Here is a 17,203-nt window from a genome sequence, read left to right on the forward strand (position 1 = left end):
GTGGTGCTGTTGCCGCAGCAGCGCCAGGAGAAGCAGATGCTTTCCCGGACTCCTGCGGGTCACGTTGCTTTTACGTGGAGCGACGTTTCCTTCCTTTCTGTGCGTAAGGGAGCGCACGGTGGACATTCATGTGCCACATGCTAATCATAAGCAGGGTACAACTAGTGAATTAAGCCAGTTAAAAAACAACTTCAGGCTGAATGTGCACACAGATAAGACTCAACGCTGCGTGCAACAAATCTAGCCCTTGAAATTAACGTAATTTTTACGCGATGACGTCAGTGTCATGGTCATGGATAGGTTATTCCAAACGTTATCCAATGCGCCTGTGTGAGGGGTCCACGGTGGAGGATCGTTTGTGGGGTCTTAACAAGGCTGATTTGTGTTATAGGTCTACTTTACTGTCTATGGCACGGTGGCATTTATAGGCATAGCCTATCTGTAATGCATTATATTTAAGGAGAAATAAATAAAAAAACATATAAGGCAATGAATGAAATGAAAAAATACTTGAGTATTTTTTTTAATCGCTTGTGAAATGTGTGTGTGTCTGTGTGTGTGTGCGTGCGCGTGTGTGTGTGCGTGTGTGTGCGTGTGTCTAGCATCTTTAGCAGAAGTCATAATTGTATGGAAACTAGAACATTACAAAACGTTAGAATAATTTCCATTACACGTGTAACCCCAAGTTTTTCGGTATTGTACTCTTTTTAGCTCAACGTTTTAAGCCACCATACAAAGACATAATAATTATTATTATTAAAAAATGTTGGACCACATTCTCAAACAATTGGGTTGTGGGTAGTGCACCAGCATGTTCATATTCACATAATTAATGACGACATTAAATTAAGCTTAAGGTATATTTGATACATGTTTTTTTATATATATATATATATATTGGCTACCTACATTGGCTTTTTTTCTGTTCTATCGTATTTTCTATAAGTTAAAAAGGAGTAGTTAGCTAGACAAATAAATGGCCAACCAGCTTTGAGCCCTTAAAATAAAGGCAAGTGTGTCCTATTTCATGCACTAATGTAAGGATTTATTTGTGTACAACCTAACTGGACGGTACGGTAACGTTCCTGAAGCACTGCACACATCTCATCATGGGAATTAACAACCAGATATTCAGAGTCCTCTAGAATCTTCACATCTCAGAAACTATAGACAATAGGCCTACTCATAATCCAACATGTCAGTGAATATCGAGTCAATATGAGCTAAACAGGGACATCTATTGGCTGAAAGCAGTACTGCAGCTTGGGCCTGGTCAGGTCTGACTGGCCTAAATCCACAACACGTTAAAACATTAAAAAAAAACGAGAAAAGATTTTAGCAACGATATAATTACAACACAGCCTCTAAATTGATGCAGTGAAATATGTAAAACATCTCTACATTGGCAGATAGAGTGATCGTTTATTTGATGCAGGAAGTGACAGGCCTTTTCGAAATGTGTCCAAAAAGAAAAAAAATCTAAATAAATAAAACATCTAAAACGAAAATGAGTGGAATGTTGGGCGTGTAACGATAATTATGTATTCGTTATTAAGGCCCCAAAATACGTGAATATTAACGAATAATGACCCAGTGGGTCCACGTGATGGTGCAGAATAGAACAAACGATTGTACAAATGGAAACCTTAGCTCGAAAATGTGATTCACGTTTAACAAACGACCTGGAAACGTACATTTATACAACAGTGTGATCTAGTTAACAACATTTCGGTTAACACAACAGGCTATCACCTCTTTCAGAACTGTAAAGTCATATTTAAAATGAATATTAATTAAAGAGATGTTAAATTATGAAAACAAAGCTTCGGAGATCTTGTTGTGTATTGAGTTTTAGTGTAGTCTTTTGTTTACATTGCTCTAGCAGGTGATACATTTATATTTATTTAAGTAATGGCACAAAATGAAGGACTTTATATTCCTAAAATGCTCTAAAACAATAAGGGTTTACACAGATTTAAATTACATTTTAAAAAGGGAATTATGTCGTTGTGATTTTAGATCTTTTAAATCATCAATATTATCATCAATACATCTCGTTATTTGAGTTACTGAAAAATAAATGCGAATTATTATCCTAATAGGCTGTTATCTGGGTTTCAGTCTTTTGATTCAGCCTATTATTCTTCTAGAAATGTCTGGAATTAATTGGCTTAATACTTAAATAGGTATTGTTTTTAATATTGTATTTAGGCTGAAATGTAACCGAAACAGAAGGAGCAAAATCATTTTGGCAGCAACAGACATGCATGTGCTTACATGACTTCAGAGGACTGTTATAAGAAGGCACGAATATAATGTTCTGTATAAATTACATAATTCTTTTTTTTTTAAATGTCATTTTCAATGTTTAAGTATTATATTTGAGTTTAGAGTCAGTAAAACGAACAGGCAAATACACAGAGCCAAACGATCAAAGCGAATTCAGCGCAAATAGGCACTTAGTGAATGAAGCACATTGATGTTCATTCACTTCTGAATTACCTTTATATTTCTGCTCTTTGATTTTCGCTTTTTATTTGTATAAAGCTAGTGAAATAGTTTTCTCCCCATTTCACTTTTTTTTTTTAAATAAAGATGTATTTAATAAATTAATGCCCATATGTATTTATTCAGTAAGCAGGTCTCTCTTATGTTTGGTGTATTTATTGGCATTTTCATTACAAAAATGTAATAAAATGAAAAAATAAAGATATATATTCTTAAGTAATTAACTTCGTAAAATAATTATTTTGCTGAGAACAGATACTTTCAAGATTTTATTTTCAAGCACATAATCCAGTATAGCCTGTCAGTATTGAAATAAATGAATTGATACTGTCACATTTTACACACACATTCACACACACATTCAGAACACCTCAGGCAGAAAAATTCAAATCCTAATTCTCCCAGTTCAAACATGTCTCCATCATAAATTCATTCATTTCTGTCAAACTTGTATGACTGTCATGTGGCCATGCGTGACCACACCGAGCCCTTTTGAGTTCACTTGTTAATAACCGGCCAATTCAAGTGGCCACTTCTGGGAATTGTAATGGCCGCTCTTCAAAGAGGCTTGACCTGACACAGGGACATAAAGGAGTCAGAGGTCACACATGAAGACCAACAGGGAGCAAGTGTTTGTCCTTCCCAATGTCATGCCCACCAATTAGCAACTAGCTGCTGATTGTAATAAATTATTATTTTGTTATGATGTTGCTGTGGTGGTATTACAAAGGATTTTAATCAAATCCAAGAAGTGAACACTAAAAATTGTGTGCTTTTTAGGTCAATTCAACATGTGTATTATTCTTGTATATATATAACATGTATAAAGGAAATTCTTGTGACAACTAACATTAAAAGTGTATATTTGTCAGTAATACCACTTTGAAATGCATATTGAGAGCAGCAACAGCGGGTGTCTCAAAGTCTCTGATCTCTCTTAAATCTATTCTGAATTCCTCGGTGGTTTAATGGAGCAACATTATATAGATCTGTTTATATGTTTATAAGAATGTAAAGCCCTATTGGTTTTCTATATTCAAAGAGTGCTGCCTCATCAGACAAAGCAGCATGATGGGAGCATTTTTCATTACAAACAAAAATGCATTCCTTATGCTAGGCAGGGTATAAAATTGGCAACAAATGCATTGTTTGCAAATGATATAATACCTCAATAGTCACTGCACATCCAATTCCCACAAAAGATAATAGGAGATTGTAAGATTTCACAAACAGGTGAGTAAGGTAGCTCTAAGACTGTCAGTAAGAAGCACTTAGAGACTCGGCTGACATGACCACACACAGCAGGTCTACTGTAGATTCACGCAGCACCAGTGATCAATAGGCATAATGCAAAGACTTTCAGGAGAACAGTTACCTATAAGAAATCAAGTAGACCTGGAATTAAACCTCCACACTCGTAAAAAGACATCAAAGGTGCAGCATGTCTTACACATTCAGGCAGACAGGCTGAAGCAAGAGACAAACTGTCATGTGAACACCATCATTCCCACAGCAACAAGCCTCACTTTCATGAACAGAAAGCTGATGAAAATGATAAAAAATACTATAAAAATATACTAAATGTAGAGTAATTCCAGCATAATTTTCAAACGCAGATTATAACTTTGAAATTAGTTAAAAAAACATAAATAATGTACATTTAAAACACTTCCAAATGAATAAAGCAACTTACATTGCAGCTTCTTCTGATGCTCAGAGAGAGAGAGATGCTGGTTCATTCTCCGCCATGTGCAAACAGACTGGTCCTCTTACTGCTTTCCTGGTTTAATTGGGAACAGGCTGAAGGTTATGCTAATGAGCGCTGACATCAGTCTTAGCGCCCCCCCCCCCCCCCCCATAAAGGAGAGGAGCAAAGGGCCAAAGTCGCGCCTCTTTTCCCAGGCAATTCCGCCGGTCAAGTTCAAGCGCAGCGCACGATTGTCATTCAAAACACGGTAATGCACAGAGCTCATTCATGGAGGGGGGGGGGGGGGGGGGGTCCACTGTTGGCCTGCAAACACATTTAGCTTCAATCGTGAAGCTCGTAATCAAAGCTTATCATTTAAAGCACAAAAAATGCATGATTGTCAAAAAGCAAGTCCACAAACAAGCTAGGTGTTTTTATTTTAAAATGTATATTAAGACCTTTATATATACAGTCTATGATTAAGACACATTGTGCATTTTAACTGTGGACAAAAAAATGACAATGTAACAGATAACAAGCACTATAAATAAATACATTAATATAAGCATTCATAGGCCTACTGGTTTTTACACCCTTTTAACTTTAATCAAAATGTTGTGAAAATGCTTGTTCCTGTGGGAATGATGAAATTGTCTTACTCGTTTTTTTTAATATTGACACTTTGGTACTTTCTGTTATATTTTCCTAGGCATGCAGTGTTACTCTGGGTTGGGAAAACACAAGGAGCTTCTTTTTCTCATGAAGCATGAAGATGATGAGGAGAGTCCAAGCCATTCTTACATTTATTTACATGAAATATAAATACATTCAAATAATATTCATATGCATCTATCAAAAAGTAGGGGATATCATAAAAAAAGGAAGTGTTGGAGATTTTTAAGATAATAGAAAGATGTCTAATATTGCATTTATTAAGTATCAATAAGCATGTGTGCACATATTTTCACTGGCACAGATAAGAAGAACATTGTATACAAATAAAGCCTATTGTAATTCTTTAAGCACAAAATGACACTTGTGTTTGTCTTTGTGTGAGCATCGCCCATCTGTGCATGCTGGATCATCCATGGAATCCTCTATGCTGCAAACTCTCAGTGAAATAGAATTAGCAGCATGCATTAGGGTAATTACAGTATAAGTGTGCAACGATTCATGTCGTCCAAATCCAGAATCTGTGTGAGGACGAGCCAAAGTACCGGCTTAACACACTCAGCAGAGTCAGGCCGAGCTAATTCTCTTCCGTCTGGCTCTGGACCTGGAAAACAGACGAGCCAGATGCAGTGAGTCAAAATGCAGATATGAAGCTTGTATGCATATCTTCATTTCTGTGTATCTTTTAAAATCCATAGCCCTGGTTTAATCTTGGGCCATTACAGGAGGAGGAAGGTCTGTGACACAACAAAAGATGGCTTTTTAACTCTCAAACTACAGGTGAATAACTCCAAGTTTAAATATTCTTGCTGTGGGATAAATTAGGCCTTTCTCACTGGAAACAATGTGAAATGTCACATAATTAACTAAATAAATGCTGGCTCAATCCATTTGGTTGCTTTGGAGGAAGAGTCCTATTGTACATAATGAAAGAAGTCATCGTTAGGGCCAGTAGTCTAAATATCTGCTTTTAAAATAAAGCTGTGAAACTAAGCTACATCTCATTTTGTCTTAACGTAATAGAACAATGTCTACACTGTGGTTCTTGCCCTTGTCTTAGAGTACAAAGTCAGACTCCAAATTAAAACCAATACGCTATATAAAAGGTTCTTATTTTGACTGTAATCAATAAGTCATGTGATGTATTTGCTTGCCTCATGACACATGCTGCATGTTTGATTGAAAGGCATGTATTAGTCAGGCAACATCTTTGCTTTGACTGTTCACAGCAAAGACATTAAGGAGTTGAAGGATGGTGTATTCCCAATACACTTGTTTTCTCTCTTCCTTGAGATATACAGTAAATGTGTGTCTTTGTAATTAACAGTCATGAGACTCACTACTAAATAAATCCCTGTGACAAAGCAGATCTGGCCCTCCATCGTTGGTTCCCACAGCATTCCCCGCTCAATGTAGCATTTAGGAAAAGAAACAAAAAGGAAAAGAGCGGGGAAAATGAAGGGAGACGGTAAGTGAGAAAAAAAACATGGTGGTGGCTGTGGGAGTTTCCTTTGACGGGGCACCATTGCAACATTTGCATATATTCAAATCAGCAGATGAATACCGTGCATGGGGGCAAACAAAGACAAGCCAATGGGAGGGCTGCATCCCTACTGCGGGCTCCGAAACAGCCGACGGTATCCCAGCAGCACCCTGGGAGAGACACAGGGAAGTGGTGTGGGAACCGAGAGGCCCCCCGAGCTGGGCAGAGAGGGGGGGAGCCACTTGTAGCCCGTGGTGAATTAGCATTTTATTTGTGTCCATTTTCCTCAGTAATTTCTGCCCCGCCACTTCAGCCACAGATGGCTAACATGGAAGAAGGATTAGCATTTGTGTCAAAGATGATGATTAAGGAAGTCTTTTTCCACCCAGAGAGAGACATTTCCTCTCACAGTGTGACTGACAGTTTAATGCCAGAGATGTTGGAAGAATGTACAGAATATTTATCGTGTTTTCATGCATTTTTCCTGCTGTCAAATGTTGATAAGAAAAAGGGTACATGTTAAACGATGTTATGGCAGTGAATGGAACAACATGCATCTTTATGTTACACTAGTATCCATATGGAAAGACGTCATAATAATCTCAAATGCTCTGGTTGGTCACATCATACATTTCATCTTCAGCAACAGCAAGAGATGGAGAAAGAAGCCACTTTTTGATTTAATATGCAAAAATGTGATCCTAATTAAAATGTGATCGCTCCATTTCCTCTTGTTCAAAATGGCACAGACTAATTGCCTCAGGGTATAGGCTGGATTTGGATAAGCAAGACTCATAAGGATCAAAACACAACACAGAGTTTGATATTGAGCTGAACAACTAATTTCATGTGATTTATGTTTACAGATGCCTGCCCGTTGGTGCATGCCTGCCCACCTGAGATGCTGTTGCTTCATCGCACAAAGCTCCATTTGATCAAATTCACAGCTCTCATTGAAACGTCATGCTCTTTTGCACAAATTCACGCGGCAAAGGATCAGACACATCTTCAGCAGAAGGGGTGGCACCAATTAGCAGAAAGTGGGATTTCAATCAACTTCTGCAGACCACCCAAATAACATGAACGCACATGCTAAACACAGATTTGAATGTGGTGAATGGGTTTGGTAAAAGATCTTTAGGAGGGCGTGCGACTGGAAACCCTCCGCACTGTTTGAGGCACAGGGGCCTCCGCTTTACAGAGGATGAGCTGACATTATAATGCATGTACAGGCCAGCGTGTGTGTGTGTAGACAATCATTCTCATCCAGAGTCACCAAGCATACCACAGAGGATGCATCAGTGCACCAAGAGCTGTTGTCCTTTTACCACAATATTACCTAAACACCTCATGGTTATAATAATCTGTGGTTTAGAGGTCATATGACATAATAAAACAAACACATTGCAAAGATATAAACATGCCTGCAGGCTTGATAGTAACAATGTTAGTATTATGGGGTTTTTCCTTAATTGTATTCATCAAAATGGAAAATTAATACTTTAATTCTTTAGATTACATAAACTCCCTCCTGCTCTCGCCCCCTCCCTGGTGACTGTGTGTTTAATGCCAAAGCAGAGAGTAACAGAAGCATATCTGAGACTTTAAGCTTCACTATTTGCATACTGTTTGTTTTCATCCAATGAAATGTTAAGATGCATGATGGTGCAAGCATCAAACATGGAGATTATCATTAGGAGGATCTCACAGAGGTGATCTATAGGCAGGAAAAACTCACTAGAGACTGAATTTGTATACGAATGATATTTGAATTTGTCTTGCTCAATGTGAATAATTGCATAAATACTGAACCTGAAAAGGCAGCATTTGAAATTATATTCATTAGTTTGGAACTTAATTAAAAAACCTAAATGTTTATAGTATGACATTGAATTCATTTGCTCTGAAAATGTATTTGATCCTTGCTGAAAACTCAACTCCCGATACATTTTATACTACCACATTCAGATCATGCAATTACATTTAAGCAAAGGACACTACCAGATGTGTTCTTGTTTTTGTATGTAATCTGGTGTACAAACTCCAATGCAGTGCAAACTGAATTTGAATTGTAAGAACTTTAAGTTTTGAGAGGGTTGCATTTTTCAGCGAGGATCAAACACACTTTCATTTGGTGAATGAACTTTGCCTTGGTGATTTTAGTATACAGTGATCCTAAATACATAAGTAATGTTGTTCTAGATTAAACAAGCTAATTAAATGTACATACAGAAAAGGACTATCACACTTTATTTGACATTTTAACATTCATTCAGACCAGGGAGAAAAGGTAGCATTCATTATTTAATATTCAATAAGATGACTTGTTTTAATTCATACTGTAAACTCTATTAGCATAACAGGCCATTTGAATTATTCATTGGTTAGAGGCCTACAACTCCCAAAAGCCCCCTAGTGGGTAAATCCAGCCCTGAATGTATGCTAGACATCTAACAACATGACAAATACACAGAATTGTGGAAAACCAAAGACTAACAAGTCGTAACTTACACTTGTGTACATGTCATCCATTGTATTGTATCAAGGCCAGTATTAACTTCCCTGGGGCCTCTCCCTATTTGTGATTCCAGTTCAAGAAAAGTATCAGATTTGAGTTAATGTCCCATTTGTAGGGAGTTATAATCACGTTTGAAAATGTCCCCAAATTATCATAGCAATGTCCTGACATGAAGCAGAAATGTTTGTAGGCATTTGTAACACGAGAAACACTCACCTGTTTGACCTGCATCACCTTGAAATCACGTCAATGGAAAACAGGGCAAAAGTAGTTACTTCCGGGTTAAACCACCTTAAAAGGTGATTTTTCTTTTTTTGGATGACCCGCCCTCCTCTGCTTCTGATTGGCTGGCTGAACAATTGGCACAGGTAAAATGGACCATGGAGGCTATTCTTTACATTTGATTATCACTCGTTATACAATACTATGATAAATATGTAGATGTATAATGGGTTCTTCCTAAAAATATATATAGGCCTACGTATCCCGAGTGTATCTGTGTTCAGAAACGTCCATTGAAATGGGGTGAAAAGTAAATGTGCAGCATTATCTGCAACCTGTTGTTATGGGTGAAACAAGCAGTATTGCACATTATTTTCAAGTCAACTGACTTTAGCAATAGCTTCGAAACGTAGCATGAAATCAATTGGAGGTCCTTCTAGGTAAATATTGTATCTTTCCATTGATTCTCTATGTGCATAAGGCATAACTCAATTTGAAAAAGTCCTTAATAACCACAACAGTCAACTAAATGGTTGGCACACAGTCTCACAGTTGCACAAAAGTAATTAAAAAGTAGTTTAATTTCCATTTCTGAGAGGAAGCAGCATAGATTAAGCGTCAGTAGAAGCTACTGTTGTGCTGTTATAAGTCTTCCGATTTACGAAGCTATGGGGAAGTACCTGAAGGCACCGCGCGACTCCACTACTACATCCGGGACATTCAGCTTTTCACATGTCAGTTGGATCAGCTGTCAAGACTTTCCTGCATGTGAAGAAGCTTCGGCAGCTATTCTGATTTACAACACGTATTTCTTTCGACAGAAGAGATGGTAAGTTACCCCCATTCCAGTAAATCCACAAGGATCAAGTTAGTGTTAACAACCTGCTGTAAAATTAGCCAGCGAACTGTTTTTGTTTCTATTTCTTACAATGAGAGCTAGTATGCTAATGCTAGCTAGCTAACGTTTGCAGCAGCAATGACAGGTGGTGAAGTTTAGCTAAATTTAGCTCGATAGCCATTTGCTAACTTTCATTCATTTTGCAGGAGCTTTCAGCACATTCTTTACGGTTGTTAAACGTGGTTAAATATGGTCTGTGACTAAGCTTCTTCTACAGGCTTTAACTCGAACTGTTTCTATGTCCAAAGATGGGAGTTTGAAAGTTGGCTCTCTTACTTAAACATGTGTGTTTCCTCTGACAGGCGCTGATGGGAATTCAGCTGGTGGTCAGCTTGCTGGCTGCCTGCATTATGCAGAGGATGGCTCCACATTACTCCTTTGCACGCTGGCTACTCTGCAATGGCAGGTATAATTATCCTTACGATCAGGTTATACACTATACAGTACATATCATTGGATGTGCACTATACAAACACATGCCTGTTGTTCCTTTCAGTCTGTACCGGTTCAAACACCCGTCAGAAGGAGAGCTGTGTGCCCTGGCCGGAAAGCAGATGCCCAAACCGACCAGGAAAGACAGGTGGGAGTTGGGGGAGGGTCTGGTAATGTAGGAAGGACTAACAAACAAGTAAAGCTGCCTAGAAACAAACAACTAATAAGTAGATATCTGCCTTCTCTGACAAAAGCTCCAGAGTTTTACCTTTTGTTGTAACTTGTGTGCTTTACTTTAAAAAACAAACACGTGTTTTACTTTAAGACTGAAAAAAGACTGTTTGTATTTTTTTAACATGTCATGTGTCTTTGTTTGATGACTAGGAGACAAAATGGGGAGAGCAAGCCTCTCACTGTGCCCAAAGACATCGACCTTCACCTGGAGAAAGCTCCAATCAACGCTCTTGACGCTCTTGGTAAACTAAACACTCCTTTATCTTTATCACCGTGACATTGAGCAAGTACAAACGCTGCCACAGCTCAGCTTTTACTCGCTATGCATTTACAGTATTTCAATGTTTTTCTCTCTGCATCATAAAATGTATGGATCATAGTTCAAACCGACTGGTATAGCACAAAATAATGACTCGGTCTACATCTTTTTTTGCCTTGTTTCTACTTTCAGTGCTGCGGTTTTTCCTGGAGTACCAGTGGCTGGTAGACTTTGCGGTCTATACAGCAGGCGTCTTCATGTTCACTGAGTGTTACTACAGTTCTGTGGATGCCAGCACAGAAGTCAACATCGGAGCCATCTGGTGTGTCCTGACTGTTCTCTTCAGTCTGTATCCTTCAAGTGACTCATCATGACAGATTCATATGTATGTATCAATAAGGTTTGCTATTACAACAAATTGGAGAGAATGCACCTTTTGCACAGCTGTAGAAGCCTGCCGTTGTCAGCTGATTTGCTGTAGCTTGCCGATCAGTCTCATATTTATTTCTTTGCTGTGTCGCTTGGGTTTTTTTACGCCGCACACAGAACATGCACGTTTCACACACAGTATAACCACACACACACTTATTGTAGAAGTGTTTCAGCATGAGTAAAGAGGACATAACACTTGCAATTTGTAATACCAGCAAATTCCAAATGAGCATAGGAGTACAACCCCTAAAAATAAACAACAAGCACTGATATAGTTTTGAAAAGATGTAAGTTTTTTTAATTTTAAATGTTTTTATTATGAACATTCACCTACATTTTTATTGTGCATGACAGAAAAGAAAGTATAAACATTTTTAAATATGCTTTCACTTATTGTTTTTAGAAAGAAATAACATGTGCATCGTCAGGTCTTTAAAAGAAATGTTTGACCTGACCAAGAAAATCGTAATCACTGCATCTCTATAAAACGGAAATATCTCATTCTACAGCTGCAGCCTCTCGCTTTTTATATGAAAATGTAACAGACTTAGTAAAGTATCAAAACACATATGCAAAATTCCAACTTTTCATCATGATTTATGCTAAGAAAAATACATTTGATTAAAAATGTAAAGATAAGATGGCATTGTACATGGCTACTTTTCCTCTGGTTGTTTTAAACTTAACTCAAACCTTCAGAAAGACTCTTAAAACTCTGATGAGTCACTACTTCAGCTCTGAGGAGGGCGGTGAGCGCTCGGTGTGTCTGGCCTTCGGCTTCCTGTCTCTGCTGGTGGCCATGCTGGTGCTGGTAGTCAGAGAGGACTACCTGGAGTTCGGCCTGGAGTCGGCCTTCTCCAGCCTCTTCGACAACTTGGAAGTGTTCGCCAGACAGCAGGGCTACGCTGAGTGGTCGTAAGTATCTGTTCCAGGAATTTGTGTTTATTTATTATTTCTTGACATTGTAACGTGCATCAAGAGACACCACATTGGTTAAAGGTCCCCTAATATACTGTTTTTCATCAATATATTATAGGTCTCAGATATCTACAAAACATGTCTCTGAAGTGCTTGGCTCCAAATACCAAACAGATCAGATCATTGTAGCATCCCATAATCCCCTCTGTTTCAGCTCCGTTTCAAAAGGGCTGATTCTCTGTCTGTTACTTTAGATGAAAATAAGGAGCCACTCCCCACACCCCTCTGTGAGATATTTGGTTAAAAAGAACACAATGCTGCTCTACATTACATTTCATCTAGGAGGAGATTCAGGTGATAAGGGGGGGGGGGGTGGTTACCTTGGTTGGTGATTGGCTAATGGTTACACAAGCCAAAAAATAGTTATGACATCATAAAGTGGCCAAACTGATGGTGGTGAAACTTTCAGGGGACACATGTTTATGTATAAAAGACATGAAAAAGTGGATTTTGCATAATAGGTGACCTTTAAGTATTATTATGCATGAGGCAATAACAGACTTTACTTGACAAATATCTGATGCCTAACGTTTGGTTGTTGTCTTCAGAATCCCAGTGACCAAGCTGTCAGTGAAGCTGGGTCTGGCCGCTCTCTGTGCGTACATCGGTGCTCTGCTGGCCTTCCCCGGCCTGCGCATGGCTCAGACTCATCTCGATGCTGTTCAGATGAACACAGGGCGGCCACACATCCAGTAAGAACTGACGTATTAAGAATGGCAGCAAGCAATGTACTCCATGTCTTATCAAATACATTAGCTGTGTTGTTGCTCTCTTACATGTCTATAATGTTTCCTGTAGGATTCTGCTGCACATGAGTTTCCTGTCTCCAGTCATTGTGATGATTCTCTGGGTGAAGCCCATTGCAAGGGACTTCCTGGCCAATGCACCTCTGGGGAAGACCACTGTCACAATGTGAGGGCACATGCATATCTGCTATATATCCACTAATCTCTCATAAAAACAAAGGACACTAATGTAAGTTGTCCTCCATATGGCTCATTTGACTTTTTCTGATCCTCTCCTAATCTTCCCCTTGCAGAGTGTCCAGTGAAACCTTCGACAGCCTGCGCCTGTGGATCATCGTGGTGCTGTGTCTGCTGCGGCTGGCAATGACTCGCTACCACATGCAGGCCTACCTCAATCTGTCTCAGAAGTGGGTGGAGCAGATGAAGAAGGAGGCGGGGCGTATCGCTGCGATTGACATTCAGAGGAAGGTCAGATATTCAGACAATGAAGGGTTGAAACTTTTAAATTCAGAAGTGTTTACATGGAGAAAGAAAAGTAACTGAATGTGAAACTAAGAATACATGTGTTGTTTTCCAGGTCACTCGTATCTTTTGCTACCTGACTGTGATCACTCTCCAGTATCTGGTTCCTGTTTTTCTCATCCTCTTCTCCACACTTGCTCTTAAGTCACTAGGTAAGTAAAAATAACCCCACCACCAAAACTACCACTACATTGAAGAAGAAGCCACACTTGATCTTATTGTTCTGCACTTTTCCCAGAGATTCAAGTGTAGATTTATGGCAATGATTTGCTCTCTTCTGGAGAGTTAGATGAGACAATCGATACCAATCTAAAAAAACAAACAGGCAATTTACGGACAAAGTATTCCCCAGAACATAACCCCCCTGTATTTACACGCTAGTTTTAGAAAGATTAAACAAGATTTAGCAAGTTAATTAGTGAGTTTCTGAAATGCTTGTATATTTTGTAACCTACTCACTGAGCAAGAGCAGTTGTTAATAACCTGAATATCTAACTAGCTGCTGGCTGTGGTCATCTATTTTTAGAACAGATATGAGAGTGGTAAAGCATATTTCCCAACATGAAGAACTATTTATATAATAATATTGAGACATCAGTGGAGTTTAAATATGAAAAACATCCACCGTCGGTATTTACTGATCTCTACCGGTCTTGTAGGGGACTTCTCGTGGAAGGCCGATGCAGATCAGACCCCCGGGGTGACGCCAGCGCTCATAATGCCCATAGCAGCGCCCGTGCTGCCCGGTGGTTTCGATGAAGATGAAGAGGGGATGGACGACATGGAGGAGGACGTCCAGGCCACAGTTGCCCACCTGACAGAGGCCTTCATGGCGCTGCGCTCCGTCCTCACTCCACTTTTCTTCCGAGGTTTCTTCGCCTTCCTGACGTGGTGGGTGGCGGCCTGCCAGGTCATCAGCTCTCTGTTCGGCATCTACTTCCACCAGTACCTGATGCAGAACTAACTGAGGGAGACGGAGTGCCATAGCTCTGCAGTCACAGCCCTGTCTGCAGGTATCCTGTGCAACGGCATACCAAAAGCTATGGGGACATTAGTTTAAGACACACAACCACAGATAGAAAGCACCTTGTTTGTGGCTGTAACCGAAGTTTGATTGAGGAGAAGGGTGATGAACACTGTCTGTTGCCAAAGTGGCTACCTGGTTGCCCTTATGGCTTTTTGTCACCAGCAGGGTACTGGTATTATAACACAAATGTACAGAGAGCACTGGGGGTCTGCATCACAAAGCAAGTTAAGCTTAGTCTGGCTGTCCCTGGGTTACCTAGCTTCACTGAGTCTACCATCAACAATCATTAATAACCAGAATCATAAAGCTTGTGGCTCCGGTAGCTCTGTGTTTATTGATCCAGCTGCAGATGCGTTCATGTGAAAGAGTTTTTAATTACATGAAACATCAAAAAGAACCATGAGAGAATTACTTAATGACACAGAGACACCCACAGGGAAATTAGAAGTGTTAGTTTGTTTATTTATATGGATACTCATTAGTTACTGCATTGCAACAGAAGCCATCTTATTGAAGATATTTTCAAAAAGGTTGAAAAGGGAAATATTCAGTAAAATCGCACAAGTAGAAGTTAGGAAGATACTTTTTCTTTTAAACATGGCTATGAATAAGTGTAAGAATTAGGCTTTTTAAAACATTTCTGGCTTTTTCAACAGCTGTATAGAAAAGTGAAGTGTTGCTTTTGTTCCTTATACTGCAAAACACTAATCTTGATTTATGATACAGACCCCTGCCCGATAATCTTCTATCATATTCAAACGAAACATTTTTCTGCAAGTTTTCAGATGTTTCTATGCCAGTGTTACCTGAATTGTTCTTCAAAGAACACTGAATGCTGCATTTAATATGTTTTAATTGGTACCAGGGCAAGTCATAGTACTTAATCCCTGTGTAAATGAGACTTTATTTTTGTGAGGGACTATTTGTCCCCCAAAGGAACCGATTTAAGAGTGCTAAATGTTTGTTTTTTTGAATCTCTTCTCTGCTGTAACGGCTTGATTGCAAATACTTAGTAAAGCTTCTGATCCATCCTGTTAAATGAAACGCAGCTAAACGTAAATCCAAACTGTGGTTGTGGCTGTGAATCGGCCAAAAAACTGAAGAGCTGTTGCTTTTATCTAAAAAGTTTCTTCAGTATTCCTAAGTGCCTGGGAGTTTAGGGATTTTAAATCAATTTAAAAATCTCCTGTCTCCTTGATCTTAAGTATTTAGATATTTAGAATAAATTAACAGTCGCAACTCATTTCTGTTTTTCCCATTCATTTCAAACCACTACACAATGGCAACATTTTAGTTGCAGTGTCTTAATTAGATGCATTCATTTGAGGTTTATTGTTCTTTTGTATTGCCAATCCATGTAATGTAGCTTACTTTAAACCAGTTTTGCATCAGTGGCTTTTATTTATTTATTTATAATACATTGCATTATTATAATATAACATTACATCTGTTCACTCATGTATTCTGTTTGTGGCAATTTCTCATTTTTATTGTGTGTTTTTTCTAGTTAGTATATTTGAATGGAATGCTCTGAAATCAATATACTGTGAACTTCATATGGAAATGTTGCTTTTTTCAGATGTTCTGAATGCATGGTGTGCAAACTGTTGGCTGTTTTGTTAGTATGGCTCAATAAAAATCATTTATTATTTTCAGTCACATGTCAGTTTGATATTCCCACTTAATTCTGCCTTCCCTCGAGGAGCGTGGGAGATGCTGCGGATAAAACATTTCCTTCTTAGAAGTCGGTGCTGCAATTGACAAAAGCCATCGTGCATGTCAATGGAGTGTCTCGCCGCTGAGAAGGGTCCTGACCTCTGACCCCCACCCTCCTGAGAAGATCATTCTTTAATCACTGATAATTACTATGAACCTGATGCCCCTCAACCGTCTGGGAAGAAATATTGCTCTTGGATGCTCAACTTGGCCACAAGAACCAGTACTTTTCTGGCAATCTTCCTAATCCTCTCCATTCTCCATCCCAACATTCAAACTAGATTTATAAGCTTCATGACATTATCAAAACATTCAGATTTACATGGCAGTCGTGAAACATCAGTGGAGGAATGTGACCTTTCTTTGGAGCGAGGCTGGAGAGGCTCTTTGTCTGAAAGCTGACGTGATTTATTAGTGATATCATTTGACTTCCACGTCCAATCTGAAGCCACAAAGGTTCTCCACTTCAGAGGGACGGCCACTTCACTGTCTTCAGGACTGACTGCTTAACTGGATGATATATATAACAAACACAAGACAAGTCAAGATATTTGGGAGGGTACGAGTATCCGACACCCTTTATCTATTAGCATGGCTGTTTAAGTTTTAGCATTGATGTTGTGCCATCAATTGTACTTGCATAAAAGAACATTTCCAGGGTACAAAATGTCCGTTACTGTTAGATATCATGATTAAGGAGCAGTGGTGGTAGAATAGAAGTACTTGGATTTGTTACTTGCATATAAGTAGCAATACTCATTGTACAAATATTATGTGAAATTGACAAGTGAAAGTCCTGCATACAAAGTTTTACTTAAGTAAAAGAACAGAAGCCTTGGCATCACAATATAACTAAAGTACCAAAAGTG

The 17,203-nt window shown here is 38.9% G+C and overlaps 1 protein-coding gene across 1 annotated transcript; it reads left to right on the forward strand.

Moving 5' to 3' along the window:
* The first annotated feature begins 9,792 nt into the window (after positions 1-9,792).
* Positions 9,793-16,279, forward strand: tmem161a (transmembrane protein 161A). The gene is made up of 11 exons (XM_034147708.1): positions 9,793-9,919; positions 10,291-10,394; positions 10,485-10,568; positions 10,805-10,896; positions 11,106-11,262; positions 12,045-12,260; positions 12,872-13,015; positions 13,122-13,235; positions 13,363-13,537; positions 13,647-13,743; positions 14,251-16,279. The coding sequence occupies exons 1-11, from the start codon at positions 9,917-9,919 to the stop codon at positions 14,553-14,555; spliced, it is 1,491 nt and encodes a 496-aa protein (XP_034003599.1). The 5' UTR covers positions 9,793-9,916; the 3' UTR covers positions 14,556-16,279.
* The last annotated feature ends 924 nt before the right edge of the window (positions 16,280-17,203 follow it).

This window comes from Trematomus bernacchii, unplaced genomic scaffold (assembly GCF_902827165.1).
Source record: "Trematomus bernacchii unplaced genomic scaffold, fTreBer1.1, whole genome shotgun sequence".
NCBI classification, from domain to species: Eukaryota; Metazoa; Chordata; class Actinopteri; order Perciformes; family Nototheniidae; genus Trematomus; species Trematomus bernacchii.